Below are 15,960 nucleotides of genomic sequence, written 5' to 3'. Positions count from 1 at the left end.
GAGATGTGGTTCATGGAATCTATCTGAATATGTAGTTTTTAGAATAATATCAAGTGGTTTAAGGTTTTCAGTCAAAAAAAAAGGAACAAGTTGCTCTCTAAAGGTTATTACCGAATAGTTCTTCCCTTTTTTTTCCACCATGGAATATCCGAATTTTATTATCGAAGCCATGAACAAATACAACGATAACAGCTTTTAACATCCCATGAAACTATATATATACTTCCTCCGTCTCAAAATACATGATATTTTTTACTTTTAGACATCTTGTCTGACCGTTCGTCCAATTCAACAATTTTGTATAAATATCATTGATTTTTGTTTTGACTTATTTCTCATTAGAAAAAATTAGTAATGATGAGATCACCCAGGGATCCGAGATAAACAGCGTTGAGAACAACCATCCGCACCCAGAATGCCAACCAGACTTTAAAGCCTCCACGATTACTCAACACGCAGGCTGAAAAGAGAGCGAAGTTAGATTTGCCTGCCATCATCCTACCCCATAGTTGGTTCTTTGGAAAACGACAAGGTTAAGTCGACTCCGACGTTGGTTGTTTGGAAGAATATAAAATTGTTGCCCTCGAGGATTACTGAGTTCAAAAACGAACTCTTGAGGGTCGTAACTTCAGTCTCGAGGTGTTCTGAGGCCTTGTTTATTTCCACGTAGAACCTAAAATTTTTCAAGATTTTCAGTCACATCGAATCTTCAGACACATGCATGGAATATTAAATATAGATAAAAATAAAAAACTAATTGTATAGTTTGGTCGAAATTTATGAGACGAATTTTTTGAGCCTAATTAATTTATGATTGAACAATATTTGTCACATACAAATAAAAAAGTTCCTGTAACAATTTTGCAAAAAAATTCCCAAGTAAACAAGGCCTGAAGGCCAGACATCATAGAGCTAACTAACAGATTCTAGTGTGTACATGCTGATTGGATAGTATTTTGGACAGGGCTCACTATAGACTTGTGTGGCTAACTATAGCTTTTGGGCCTAGTTGTCAAGTGAAGTGGTTTAACTATAGTCTTTCGCGGTCTTATATTGTACAAGTGCAGCTGCCATGTATTTGTGCTTGGAAATTAAAACTCTGCAAACCTGATGACTTTGCCTCTATATTTCTTTGTGTTCTGATATTTTTATGTTGTTGTGTTCTGTATTATGTGAACTAAAATGTATATAAAGTTATTTGTGTTGTTTTTAGCAATTACTTTGTTGGTTGTTAGATGTTTTGGGCCATGGGCTAAACAATTCCAAATAAATTTCAAAGGCTCACTCATACATGTATGTATATATGGAAAGGTGGGGGACTTTATTCCCACCTTGCTACTTCAAGTGGAGTGAGACCAACTTAAAAAGTTTGAGTTATCTCCATCTTGTTGGAGCAATTAGAGAGAGGAAAAGAAAGAACCACGCGCGCTCGCTCGCCTCGTCGGGCGGGGCCAATGGGTGTGCATGTGCGCGTGAATGGTTCGGACTCTTGCGGGTGCGCGGCTCCTTTTGCTACTTTGAATTTTTGCATGTATGGAGAAGATTGCGCTGCTACAAGGTGATTTTTACTTTGAACTTTTGGCTGCATAGAGGAGATTGCGCTGCTACAAAATGATTTTGCTCTGGTAGGTGTGCATGTGCGCGTGAATGGTTCGGACTCTTGCGGGTGCGCGGCTTTCTTTTGCTACTTTGAATTTTTGCATGTATAGAGGAGATTGCACTGCTACAAGGTGATTTTTATTTTAACCTTTGGCTGCATAGAGGAGATTGCGTTGCTAAAGGTGATTTTGCTCTGGTAAAGTCACTGATTGCGGCCCGGCGGCTCCCCACGGCGAGCGACAGGGCCACGACCGCAGGACGGCAGGAGGCGATCGGCGCTGCGGCGGCGGGGGCGGAGGCACCCTTCTTGTTCTGCATCTCCTGGAGCGCGGACCAAGCGTCGTGGTCGTGGTCGGCTTCTTCGCACCATCCTTGTAGCCCGTCGCCGCAACCGTCCTCGCTCCCTCAGGCCTCAGTTCCGCTCTCCCTCTTAGAGGGCCATTATTACTACCAAAGCAGAGTCACGCGAGCCAGAGTCCAGAATCTTCTAGAAGCGTCTGGAGGACTCCCACCCGGTTGCCATCCATGGCGGAGAACCTGGCCCCCGAGAAGCGCCACACCTTCGTGCACAACGGTTGTCTCCTTCGTATCCTCCACAGCCCGCCTTCCCCGCGGCACCCCACCCCTCTGACCTAGGGTTCGATCCCCATCCCCTCAATGAGCAGGGCAGAAGGTGTTCGAGTGGGACCAGACGCTGGAGGAGGTGAACATGTACATCGAGCTCCCCAAGGGCGTGTCCACCACCAAGCTATTTCACTGCACCATCCAGGCCAGTCACGTTGAGGTCGGCATCCGCGGCAACCCGCCATACCTCAACGTCTGTGATCCTTCTGAAGGCTCGCTTGCGATTCAGTTCCACTCAATTCCCTAGATTTCCAGACGTGTATTGAATTTTTTTTTTTGGGTGATTTTGCAGCATGACCTGACGCACCCTGTGAAGACCGACTCGTCGTTCTGGACAATAGGTGTGGCTGAACTCATCGCCCTTGAACACTTCATCATTTTTTTTGAGCCTGAACTGTAGATATTGATTTCTGTAGTATTTCTGACATCTCCATGAACCGTGTTCTTGAAATTGTTATTCGATAATTGTCAAATTGGCATGGTGCTTTTACCAATTAATAATTAAATAGTTGATGAAAGCTTCGCTGTTACAAATAAAAAACTACTTAGCGGCTATACTGATAATCGTTGGATATTATTGGGTGGCTTTAGTTTTTGCCAGGGTTAGTTGTAGATAGCAGAAATTGTTAATGACTAAATTGTACAGCTGCTACTGATTTGGTACCCTTTTGTGAGCGCACATCTTTGACCTTTTATAGTCTTATTACTTATGCTGGGAAATGCAGTATCAGTTTCATGCCAATGGTCTTATCAGTCTGTATAGTTTATGGTAGAAACTGGAAACTCGCTAGCATCAAGTCTTGGCTATTGTTAGCTTTTTTTTTTATATATATAATCTGAGTTAGTAGCAAAAGTAGTTAAGTAGCACTGAATTGTGCAGTCAACTTAGGGCTGTAGGAAAACACATGTTTTCTGCCAATCTACAGAACAAGTGAATTTGACAACGTGCTTTGCTAGAAACAACAATTAGGATGCTTCTTTGCTGTGATGATTTTTTTGAACAGCCAGTAACATGAGATTATGCATAAGGGCATGCTAGCATCTGCCACTCACATGAAATTTAGTACTATGGATATTAGAACATGTCTGTAACGACATCTGAGCCATATACATCTTATTTCACTATCATTTTTAACGTGGGCAATCGTGATGACAATACAGAGGATGGTGAGATGCATATCACACTGCAAAAAAGGGAGAAGGGGAAAACATGGTCATCTCCAATACAAGGGCAAGGAATTTTGGATCCATATGCTGCAGATCAAGAGCAAAAGCGGCTTATGCTCCAAAGGTTTCAAGAAGAGGTTTGATCTCCCTCCCTCCCTCCCTCCCCTGTACAAGTTTCATTGCCGTGCATTCCCATCTCATGCTTTCACGCTTCACTTTCTTTTCTTAGATTTTTGAGTTGTTTTCAGTTTTCTAACTCAGATCATCTGTATGTGAATACAATATGAAGCAGGGCAGGTATTTTTGAATCACCGATAACATGGTTTGCATTCTAATGTCTCAAGTCAAATTACAGATCCGATCAAAAAGTATTGTTTGGCAAGATTAGTTTCACCCTGCATGCTGTTAAAGGAGCTTGCAATGTAACTAGAGAATGTAGCTAAGATGGTTGAATCAGAGTACGATAAACAAGCTAATAACGATATCTAGCCAGTTTGAATTTGGATCTGACCAGTTTCCTGCGATCTGGACTAATCTCATGATTGTTACTGATAAAGGGCCTAAAACTATGTAGGTTGCATGAGTCACTTGGGTGTGGTAACTTTGAATTGAAAATGATTGGTGTCATGTAATAAGCTAGAGCTGGAGAATACTCAGTTGAGTCCAGAATTTTAGGACTTGCAGGGGCATGTTTCGTCTCTGATATTGTGTATGCTACACTTCATTCCTCCATTCCTTAAGTGCAGTTGTCGGTATTATTCTAGTGAATTGTTTTTATGATAATATGCTCAGGCTGCTGGTAGTTATTTCCTAGCACTGATCTTGCCAAATTCTGCAATCATAGAAAATATCTGCTGCCAATAAGAGAAGTTTACTGTGGGTGTGGTAGCCTAACTCCATATTGTCAAACATCAGAATAATAAAGAGAATACCCTGGCTCTATTATGTAGTAATTTGGTGGTAATAAGAGCAAACAAGGCAAAACACTGCCATGTTTACACGAGGTGTGGTTGAAGCTATTAATAACAGTGCCCACTTTTTTTGAAGACCCATCTCTAAACCTGAACACTGAATAATACGTACTATTCTGGATAATAACTTGTAAACTTGTATAGCGTATGGCCCTTATGACATGCAACAGTCTTATCATACGCCTTTTGAGTTTCATTTCGCATGCACCTTTTCTAATTCCGTTATCTACCATTTGTAGAACCCAGGGTTCGACTTTTCACAGGCTCAGTTCAGTGGAACCTGCCCTGACCCAAGAACCTTCATGGGAGGAATACACTCCGAGTGAAGCTCCCTACCTGCCTATGTTACTGATATATCCCCAGCGTCTTGATAGATGCAGCAGTGTGTTTATTCTATCTGTAAATCGTTGGTGTCTATCATGGAAATAATTGTTTTTTTGACAGAGTTGGCAGGAGCTCTGCCTATTCATTAAGAGGAATCATGGAAATATTTGTGATGTGTGACCATTTTGTGTGCAAGGTCATTAGCTGACTGTAAACCTTTTTGGCAACCTTTGCGTGCTAAATTCTAGTTATAGTTGTGATCACATTCGGTGCTCGTTTTAAACGTTCATATCTCCAAATAAGTTTATTTTAAATATATATTCAACAATTCATCTAATTATACTAATTATGCACTATAAGTGTTAATATTTTTTTATATATGTTTGATCAAAATTAAAAATATTTTTTGTTTTAAAAAAAATATAAATGTTTGACTTCTCGGAAAATAAGAGCAATACTCGTTCTACGACGGATGGAGAATATCAATACTTGGGGAGAGTTAATGGCAACCTCTGCATGCTGAATTGTGAATTCTAATCATCATTCATTGCTCGTCTACCACTCTACCAGAAAGACTTCTGTAGCTGCTCGGCTGAAGACCTGCCACAAGGTGATCCAGAAAACGGCTTTGGCAAAAAAAGCCTAGCTCCTCCAGAGCCGTTTTGACTACCGAAGAGAGGTGCTAAAATCTGTAGCTTCTCTTCGTTCCTCTTCAGAAACTCAGCACAAAATATAACAAAACTATCACAGAGACTGTATTTGCTAAATGTTTTTTAAAATAGCTTTAGCTCCGCTAGAAAAGCAGCTTCACAAGAGGATGTAGCTATGGATTTGTGCTAGTAAAACTAGTTTAAATTTGAACAGATTTGTAATGAATAGTATTGACATTTATGTCTTTAATAAACATAAATTATAAAATTGTATTTAATGATCTAATATACTTATTTTGGATCATGAATATTAGTATTTTTTAAATTACTATTAGAAAAAAATTAAATTGTTTGCTTCTTAAAAGTGAGAATTTCATGGACACGGAGGAAGCAGTTTTTTTTTGCCTATATATAAAATAATAAAATAGTCGAGCGCTGGAGCCTGGAGCTCTATGTCGCCTGCGTCCCTTCTACCGCCGTGAGCCGGCTACGGATCTCGCGGCCTCAACGGCCTGGCCCAGCCCAGCCCAACGCGGCTGCTCGCCTCTACCTTTTGGTGGGCCGGGCTAGCCTACTGCCGATCTCCATCATGGCATCATCCTCCGCTCCGGTTCCATTTACAATAGATCGCCCCCTCCGCCTCCATAGCCGCCAGCCAGCCAGATCTTGGTCGCCGGCAGCTTGAGCTGCAAACCCGCCGAGCTCACCGCCCTCGCTGCCAACAGGAGGCGGCTACCCCAGCGATCTCATCCTCCCTCGCTGCCAATAGGAGTGTATGCGACCCGAGGAGAGTTCCTCTCGTCTCTACGCTCGGCAACGGGTTTTAATTTAATGTGAGCCACCCGGTGGTCGGAAGACCGGCTGCCGTTGACGCTGCTCGCTCTCCACCATTACGACGGTAGCACATGCTGGCCTCTCCGAGCCTATTGCGGAAGAAGACTTCCGCCGCTCTTCGCATGGTCCACTGTCCAGTGGTCGGCTGGTCTGGGATATTCATTGGGATGTGTATCGATTTCATCTATGCTTGGTAGGTATGTGATCGTTTGCTTGTTTGAAGGAAAATTGTTTATCTGCTCTGCCTCTCCCTCTCTGTTTTTTATTATTATTATTTACTTAATAAAGTAAGTCTATCGCTGACTCGGAATTGTATTTGTTACAGTGCTTTGTTTTTGTTACAGTGTATATGATTCTAATTCGAATATTTTTCAGACTAGATAACCTCTCCCCGGTTAGGAGGGGAGCGGCTCCTGCCTTCTTCATAAATAAACTCATTGTCGAGTTTTTGGGAGAATATAAAGGACTGTTGCTTCAGCCTTCAGAGCAGCTTTAGCAGGTTGATGAATATAAACTCGAGCATTGAATTCTTTGGGATAATTACATTACATTAGAGCTTGCCCCTGTTTCCCGCTTGTTTGTCGTACATCATGGAGTTAAATAATGTACACGTTCAGGTAAGTCTTCTGCCATCTTTCCCAGCTCTGTTCTGATTCTTTTATAGTATTATTATTATGTGATGGCTAAACATGGCCATTCAACCTGGTTTATTAGATATAGCGAAGAAAAACACAAACATAGTGTGTTTTAACATTGTCAATTTTTCAAAGTAGCTGCTCAGTAACTACATTACAAATCAGACGAAAAAGCCTTTTACACAGAATTTAAAATAATGCTGAAAATTGTGTAAGATTAGTATATTATTTATTTTATTGGTTTTTTCTAGTAAGGTTTAGAAGAGAGACTAATTTAGCAGTTGGTCGACAGAACTGGTTTAGTTCCAGTGTCTTTACACCACTTGGCTAGCTAGGGATGAGCCAAAAGGACTTGTTAGATGTATAGACTATAATCAGAAGAAGAGACGAATAGAGATGAGTAGTATAGGGACTTGTTCACCCATGGATTATATGTTATTCCTTTAATATATCTATTTATATTTTTATTGGTATGAACATACATGGAAATTTTGCAATAAAATATTAACTGTTTTGTGATCTTGCAGCAAGTTGGGGAAGACATGATAAGCAAGTTAAATGATGATGTTTTGCTCTTAATCTTAGAAAATGTCGACCTGACAATGTCAGTGAGGGCAGGTGCCCTATCAACACGATGGAGACACCTTCCATGGTTGCTTGGACAACTCACCATAGATATGATGGACTTCCTTCATGAACCATATGCCGATCCCACAGTGGATGATCACATTGATAAAGCAATGTCATCTCTTGCAGAAGCAATTAGAAGCATGTTGTCTCCTTCCCGTAGAAAGACAGTGGTCACCAGACTTTGTGTTTCACTAGTGATAACCAACAGTTACTCGAGTGAAATTGGTCATCTTGTTAATGAAGTGGTTGAAAATGGAATGGTAAAAGATATAGAGCTCACAAGTGGGGTTGAGAGGATCCCGGGCACTGTCAGTGATGAAGAAATGGAAAAACATGCAAATGGTGTGAATAGTTTCTTTAGTAACTATCCAATTATATCTTGTTGCCTCACAAGACTTCTCCTTTTTAATGCAACCTTTGTGGAATCAGATCTACATAATCTCATTGCAAATGTATGCACGGAACTTCGTTATCTTTATCTCAGCCAGTGTGATACTGGCTTCCAATCAACATTCAAGATAGATGCACCAAACTCAAAACTCAACATTCTAGAACTTGTCCACTGTCATTTTGCGCAAGTTGAGTTACATTGCCTTCCAATGGTAGAGAAAGTCATTTTTGGCTTTTGGCTAACTAGATGTGTGCCCTTGACTTGGGAATACATCCCATGCCTCAAGGAAGTGGAAATCTTTTCAGCCATGCCCCCTCCTCAGGAACCATTCAAGTTAAGTGACTTTCTACGTGGTACGACATGTATAAATACTTTATCATTGGATTTCCTCGGGCAAAAGGTAATACATTCGTATATTCAGTCACTACTATCTCTGAAATTGTCATCAACTCTGGCCTTACGCCTAGGCAAAGTATTAACTTTTGAGCTAAACAGTGTGTATTAACTTTAGAGCACAACAATGACATGTTTTGACTATCTTACTGTTTGGCAGACTTTCTTGATGTAGGTTTGTTTTAATTACATTGAATGAACATGTAGAACTGATTGATTTGTGATCATTCTATTTAGGGAGCATATTTGCTCAAATACTCACTGAACTTTTTTTCTTGTTTTCATTCACTAACTGAACATTTCCCCCTGTTTTCTTTCTTTCTCAACTCTCCAGATTTGGCTACTACCTGAAAAACATCAACTTTCCTCAGTATTTAGCAATTTGAGGAAATTGTGTATATATGATGTCTTTGTTGGATTTGGCCTTTTGTGGACAACAGCTCTTCTTGAAGCTGCGCCATCCCTCGAGATACTTGAAGTTGAGGTACTTTTGCAGTTTTGCTTGTTTCTTTAAATCAATTCAGCAAACCCTTTTTTAATAAGAAAAAATATCAAAGGACCCTTAGGCCTTTGTCATTTTTTAGTATTGCTGAGTGATTCATGTAGTGGAAGATTGTGCCTAATAGAATTAATGGATTTGGTACAATGATACTTACATATAGTTGCAAAATGGTTAGCATCATCAATCTTTTTCTTCATTTAGGGTGATCTATTGGAGGTGAACTTGTCAAATTCTTTTTAATTGATAAACCACCACCAAAATTTACTGAGTTGACAATGGGACATAGTGGCTTGTCCTGTTAAACAATAATCATGTTTTATTCCCTTGTCATCACCAAATGTATTATTTTTGTTAATTTTGAAATAAGCAATGACAAAAGTATGTGTAAAGGGGACCGTTTCCATGTTGTATGTTATATAGTAGGTAAATCAGATTGGACATACAATCAGTCACCACTTTCTCAGATTCTCGAAAATATCACCTCATGAGTCATGAGAGTGAAGATGCAGGGCAAGAATTGTTGGTGGCGTCATCATATATATGAGAGAAATTAGCATGATTCCTAGCTGTCATCATGCAACATCTTCATGACGAAAGTTAACACAAAGATATACATATATGCACGTGCTATGCTCCTTGCAAATAAACATTTGCGACTATTGAAAAGAACAAATTACTTCATTTAATCATTTTCACTTCATAGAACATGTTGCATGTATACGCAGGTGTATGACCATCGATGCGAGGAGGACGAGAAAGTAACTGAGAAGTGTGCTGAAAGAACTAATGGGCCATGGCAAGTGTCAGAGTTTGCATACCCAAAGCATTCGCCACTGAAAGAGCTTGAAATCATTGGTTTCAATGCATCAGAAGAACATATAGTGTTTATAGGAGCAGTGATGGAGCGGGCTTCTAACTTACAGTCGGTTGTTTTGAAAGACAAGTGTTGTAAGGAATGCGAAGCAACCAGTACAGCGTCAGTAAAACGTAAATTTCCAGAGGGTGAAGATGAACAGGAGCTGGTAGTCAATAAGCTCAGAAACCGGTTCTTCTCCCGTGCTCAGATAATTTTCAGTGACCGTAAGGTTGTCAACGAATGTGTGTTTGTCTGAAATGAAAAAGATACAGTCAAACTAGTTTAAGTTTGACTAAAATTTTAATGACTAATATTGACTTTTATGTCTTCTATAAAGTTAATTATAAAAAATATATTCCTCAATTATCCTAATACTATTTATTTCATATCATGAATATTACTATTTTTATATAACTATCATAAAATTTAAATGTTTATACTTCTTGAAAACCAAGAACCTCATGAGTTTTTTTATGGATGGAAGGAGTAGTTTTTTTTTCTATAAAAAATAAAAAAATCGAGCGCTGGAGCTCTCTGTCGCCTGCATGGCAGCATCCCTTTTCCCTTCTTTTTTTTTTTTTTTTGATAATTCCCTTTTCCCTTCTTATGCCGAGCCGTAGGATAGGAGAACGCCTTGCGCCGGCTTAGCCTATCTCGCGGCCTCAACGCCTGGCCCAGCCCAACACGGCAGCTGGCCTTCACCTTTTTAGTGGGCCGGGCTAGCCTACTGCCATGTGCCGATCTCCATCATCCTCCGCTCCGTTCCTCACAAAAAGAAAAAAAAGTCAGCGACCAACGTGCGCCGCCACCAGCTCCGGAGCTCCCAAAACATCTCTAGCTTACTGCCGCCACGCTCCCCTCCACCGACACCACACCCACAAGCCGCCGCCAACCAACCCCTGCCTCCGCCTCATGCATCGCCGGGGCCGTGAGCTCGGCGCCCCCGCCCCACGGTGCAAACCTTTTTCTGTCCGAAGAGAAGAATTTCCACCCTGCAATGGTCGACGGACTTAAGGTCGGAGTGCAGTTCATTTGTCTTCCTCTGTTTTTTTTTTTTTCTAAATGCACCAATCGACGACTCCGATAATTCGGAAAACATATTCGGATCAGATTTAAGGGCTGGTCCGACCTGTATTTGGAGACACTCACGCCTGTATAAATAAACACAAGTACACAATTAATCCATCTCCAGTTTCAAAGGTTCATAATCAGATTGAAGTCCCCCTCCAATCCAATTGAATTTGGAGGAATCTGCACACCCATATACAAATATAGACACGAGAGTACAGAATTGTTTCGCACCTTCAATCGAAGCCTTACAATTGGATTGAAGGCTGGTCTAAATTCCGATTTATTTCATCTGAGCTTCAAAGACTTGCAAGCTTGTGTCGTATTCCTGATGGCACACGAGGCCGGACCCGGACATACCCATGTAAGTTCTATCTTGAAACATCTCTGTTGCTAGTTACTTTCTTAAGGTTACATTGTTCTTCCTCGTGTGATATTATATGAAAATTTAATTTAAATAAATTCTATGTACCGAAGAAAAACACATAGTTTTTTTTAACATTGTCAATTTTTCAAATATACATACATTTTGAATCAGAGGAAGAAGCCCTTTACACAGGATTTAAAATAGGGCTGAAAATTGTGTAAGATTAATATATTGTTTTCTTGTTTTTTTTTCTATACATCAGGTTTAGAAGAGAGAATAATTTAGCATTTGGTCCACAGAACTGGTTTAGTTCCAGTGTGTTTACACTACTTGGCCTACAACTAGGGATGCTAAAAGGACTTGATATAGACTATAATCAGAAGAGACGAGTGGATATGTAGATTATAGGGATTTGTTCACTCATGTATTATATGTTATTGCTTTAATATATTTAGATATTTAGATTTTTATTGGTATGAATTTACATAGAAATTTTTGCATTCAAACATGAACTGCTTGTGATCTTGTAGCAAGTTGAAGAAGACATGATAAGCAATCTAAATGATGATGTTTTGCTCTCAATCTTAGAAAATGTCGACTTAACAACATCAGTGAGGGCAAGTGTCCTATCCACACGATGGAGACACCTTCCATGGTTGCTCGGACAACTCAACATAGATATGATGGACTTCCTTCATGAACCATATGCCGATCCCACACTGGATGATCACATTGATAAAGCAATGTCATCTCTGACAGAAGCAGTTAGAAGCATGTTGTCTCCTTCCTGCAGAAAGACAGTCATCACCAGACTTTGTATTTCACTAATCGTTGCCAACAGTTACTCGAGTGAAATCGGTCATCTTGTTAATGAAGTGGTTGAAAATGGGATGGTAAAAGATATAGAGCTCACAAGCGGGATTGAGAACATGGGTGCTGTCAGTGATGATGAATTGGTAAAACATGCTAATGGTGTGATTAGTTTCTTTTGTAACTATCCAAATATATCTTGTTGCCTCACAAGGCTCCTCCTTTTTAATGCGACCTTTCTGGAATCAGATCTACATAATCTCATTGCAAATGTATGCACGGAACTGCGTTATCTTTATCTCAGCCGGTGTGATACTGGCTTCCAATCAACATTCAAGATAGACGCACCAAACTCAAAACTCAACATTCTAGAACTTGTCCACTGTCATTTTTCACAAGTTGAGTTGCATTGCCTTCCAATGCTAGAGAAAGTCATATTTGGATTTTGGCTAACTAAATGTGTGCCCTTGACTTGGGGACACATCCCATGCCTCAAGGAATTGGAAGTCTTTTCAGCCATGCCACCTCATCAAGAACAATTTAAGTTAAGTGAGTTTCTATGTGGCGCGGCATGTATAAATACTTTATCATTGGATTTCCTCGGGCAAAAGGTAATACAATCACTACTGTCTCAACATTTGTTATCAGCTCTGGGCTTATGCCTAGGCATAGTATTAACTTTTGAGATAAACAGTGTGTATTAACTTTGAAGCAGAACAATGAAATTATGTTTTGTGTGTCTTACTGTTTGGAAGACTTTGTTCATACATGTTTCTTAATTACATTGAATGATCATATAGAACTGATTGATACTGTTATCATTCATTTAGGGAGCAAATACTCACATAACATTTTTTTTCCATGTTTTCACTCACTAACTGAACGTTTTTCTGTGTATTCTTTCTTTCTCAACTCCAGATTTGGCTACTACCTGAAAAACATCAACTTTCCTCAGCATTTAGCAATTTGAGGAAATTGTGCATATATGATATCTTTGTTGGATTTGGGCTTTTGTGGACAACAAATCTTCTTGAAGTTGCGCCATCCCTCGAGATACTTGAAGTTGAGGTACTTTTGCAGTTTTGCTTATTTCTTTAATAACCAAATTTAGCAAAACCTTTTTTATCAAGAAAAAAGTATCCAGTGACCTTTATGCCTTTGTCATTTACAAATATTGCTGAGTGGTTCATGTGGCGGAAGAGTGCGCCTAATAGAATTAATGGATATGGTGCAATGATACTTACATTTTGTTGAAAATGGTTAGCATCATCAATCTTTCTCTTCATTTAAGGTGATCTATTGGAGGTGAAGTTGTTAAGTTCTTAATTGATATAAACCACCACCAAAATTTACTGGGTTGACAATGAGACATAATGTTTGTGGCCTCTTAAACAGTAATCATGCTCTATTCCCTTGTCGTGTATAGGTGGCTGTTACTTTTGTACCTCTAGACTCTAGTATTGTCATATGTGCCAAAACATACAACAAATCGTGAGACAAGGCCTACTTATGGCTCTCCAAAATATTGTCATCGGCCTACTGATTAAGCTTGACCAACTACAAATTTACTGTATTTGCTACTTGTTCAGGTCCAAGTAAGATTCTTGGAATGCCAATTCAAAACTTTTTAAACTTTGGCTGGTACATGTCATAAATTTGGATTCATCTCACAATAATGGTATAAAAATTGATTCCTCATCAAATGTATTATTTTTGTTATAATTTGAAATAAGCAATGGCCAAAGTATGTGTAAAGGGGACCATTCCCATGTTATATGTTGTATAACAGGTAAATTGGATTGGAAATACTAATCAGTAGGCACTTTCTAAAAATTTCAATAATGATATCACCGTATGAGAGATGATGCAATGCAAGAATTATTGGTAGTTCACCATATATATGGGAGAAATGAACATGATTCCTAGCTGCCGTCATGCAATGCCACATGTTTTCATGCATATGCGCGTGCTGTGTCACTCGGTACTCTGAGTTCCCTGCAAATAAATATTTGTGACGATTGAAAAGAACTTAGTTCATTTAATCATTTTCACTTCATAAAACATGTTACATGTATATGCAGGTGTATGACCATCGATGTGAGCAGGACGAGAAAGTAACTAAGTTGTGTGCTAAAAGAAGTAATGCGTCATGGGAAGTGCCAGAGTTTCCATACCCGAAGCATTTGCCACTGAAAGAACTTGAAATCATTGGTTTCAATGCATCAGAAGAACATCTATTGTTTATAGGAGCAGTGATGGACCGGGCTCCTAACTTACAGTCGGTTGTTTTGAAAGACAAGTGCTGTAAGGAATGCGAATCAACCAGTACAGCGTTAGTAAAACATAAATTTCTAGAAAATGAAGATGAACAAGAGCTGGTAGTGAATAAGCTCAGAGACTGGTTCTCCTCCGGTGCTCAGATAATTTTCAGTGACTGCAAGGTTGTCAGCGAATGTGTGTTTGCGTGAAATGAAAAAGATACTGAAGGTTGTTCATGATTGACTATATGTATTGCTCATCGCTATCATCTATGGTTTTCTTATAAAATCAAGCTGCCAGCATAATCTATTTCAAAAAAGATATAAGTGATTTGTACTTCCGTTATCTTGGTAGTGGAAATGGGGTTCAACCCCTAGTTAAAAAAAAAGTGGTTAATTAATATTAATCTAGGCATTGTGAGTTGTATGATAAGCATTGTTCGCTTAAATAGTTGTTTTGCTCGTTTACATCCCGCTTAAATGCTATATATTGGTACACTATTTTTTTAAGTGATTGTATATATTTTTTTTTAAAAAAAATCCACTTTAATCCTCAAACCGTGTAATTTAGCTCCCGACATTAAGCTCTAAATTCGAACACGGGCAACCCTGCAATTATTAAAATCGGATAATTTTGGTCCTTAGCTGATTTCAAATGTGGTTTTGAGTGTATATGTATTTTCTTCAAATAATAAAATAATAAGCAAATTGCTAAATTTCATAAATATTTTTTTTCAAGTTAGAAAAATATGAAACTGATACCTTTTTTAAAAAAAATATGATCTATATCATCAAGATCTATAACTTTATTTTTTTAATTTATCCATTTGAGCTAATTTGAACAATTCAAAAAAATTGAATTTCATAAGATAAGAATTTGAATTTGAGACAATCAAGTATAGGATCTACATCTTTGGTTTTTGGTCACTTCTCCATTCGAATTAGTTTGAATAATTCAAAAAAATGAATTACACATAGATTTTTAGGATTGTATGATCTCAAATGAAAAGGTTATCATCTTAGGCCAATCTCAATAGGGTTTCATAGAATGTTTAATGCACATTAAATGTGATGTCACATCAGCAAAAGTAAGTTTTTTTTGCATGAAAATAAGAGGAGATAGAGGGATGAAATGAGTCCGCGTTGTTTCCATAACGCTGGAAATCACGTGAAACCCCACTGAGCCCAGATTCGTTTCATCTGTGGGGTCGAGCATGCGCCTGCAACTAGGATCATCAGGTGTGCCGGCAAGATGAGCTCCACGGCGACCTTGCCGTCGGCGGCGGAGAAACAACATCGGAAAGCAACAGGGGAGCTCGCCCGCGGCCTGCAGGGTACCACAGGGAAATTTTTACGAATTTACATGGAAATTTTTATTTTTACGAATTTACATGGAAATTTTTGCATTAAAAAATTAACTGCTTGTGATCTTGCAGCAAGTTGGAGAAGACATGATAAGCAAGCTAAATGACGATGTTTTCCTCTCAGTCTTAGAAAATGTCGACTTAACAACATCAGTGAGGGCAAGTGTCCTATCCACACGATGGAGACACCTTCCATGGTTGTTCGGACAACTCAACATAGATACGATGGACTTCCTTCATGAACCATATGCCGATCCCACACTGGATGATCACATTGATAAAGCAATGTCATCTCTGACAGAAGCAGTTAGAAGCATGTTGTCTCCTTCCTGCAGAAAGAAAGACAGTCATCACCAGACTTTGTATTTCACTAGTCGTTGCCAACAGTTACTCGAGTGAAATCGGTCATCTTGTTAATGAAGTGGTTGAAAATGGGATGGTAAAAGATATAGAGCTCACAATCGGGATTGCGAACCTAGGTCTTGTTAGTGATGATGAATTGATAAAACATGCTAAT

General features: G+C 39.2%; 3 protein-coding genes across 6 annotated transcripts; all 3 read left to right on the top strand.

Annotated features, from left to right (window-relative positions):
- LOC8072233 (nudC domain-containing protein 2) lies at nt 1,771-4,948 on the top strand. 2 transcript variants are annotated; one of them, XM_021452440.1, is made up of 5 exons: nt 1,771-2,173; nt 2,265-2,383; nt 2,516-2,564; nt 3,385-3,527; nt 4,601-4,948. In XM_021452440.1, exons 1-5 carry the CDS (start codon nt 2,125-2,127, stop codon nt 4,685-4,687), a joined length of 447 nt encoding a protein of 148 aa, XP_021308115.1. In that variant the 5' UTR covers nt 1,771-2,124; the 3' UTR covers nt 4,688-4,948. The 2 variants fall into 2 exon arrangements, with proteins under 2 accessions (XP_021308115.1, XP_002463306.1); XM_002463261.2 differs by having other exon boundaries at nt 1,773-2,173; nt 2,265-2,416.
- Nucleotides 5,937-9,927, top strand: LOC110432937. 2 transcript variants are annotated; one of them, XM_021454212.1, is made up of 5 exons: nt 5,937-6,366; nt 6,545-6,786; nt 7,332-8,225; nt 8,553-8,702; nt 9,446-9,927. In XM_021454212.1, exons 2-5 carry the CDS (start codon nt 6,760-6,762, stop codon nt 9,830-9,832), a joined length of 1,458 nt encoding a protein of 485 aa, XP_021309887.1. In that variant the 5' UTR covers nt 5,937-6,366; nt 6,545-6,759; the 3' UTR covers nt 9,833-9,927. The 2 variants fall into 2 exon arrangements, with proteins under 2 accessions (XP_021309887.1, XP_021309888.1); XM_021454213.1 differs by having other exon boundaries at nt 5,939-6,366; nt 6,545-6,668.
- LOC8072232 lies at nt 10,197-14,387 on the top strand. 2 transcript variants are annotated; one of them, XM_021454214.1, is made up of 4 exons: nt 10,197-11,008; nt 11,542-12,432; nt 12,740-12,889; nt 13,903-14,387. In XM_021454214.1, the coding sequence occupies exons 1-4, from the start codon at nt 10,976-10,978 to the stop codon at nt 14,287-14,289; spliced, it is 1,461 nt and encodes a 486-aa protein (XP_021309889.1). In that variant the 5' UTR covers nt 10,197-10,975; the 3' UTR covers nt 14,290-14,387. The 2 variants fall into 2 exon arrangements, with proteins under 2 accessions (XP_021309889.1, XP_002463305.2); XM_002463260.2 differs by having other exon boundaries at nt 10,198-11,008; nt 11,600-12,432.

This window comes from Sorghum bicolor, chromosome 2 (assembly GCF_000003195.3).
Source record: "Sorghum bicolor cultivar BTx623 chromosome 2, Sorghum_bicolor_NCBIv3, whole genome shotgun sequence".
NCBI classification, from domain to species: Eukaryota; Viridiplantae; Streptophyta; class Magnoliopsida; order Poales; family Poaceae; genus Sorghum; species Sorghum bicolor.
Note: the sequence above shows the minus strand (reverse complement) of the source record. Positions and strands in the feature narration are given on the sequence as shown.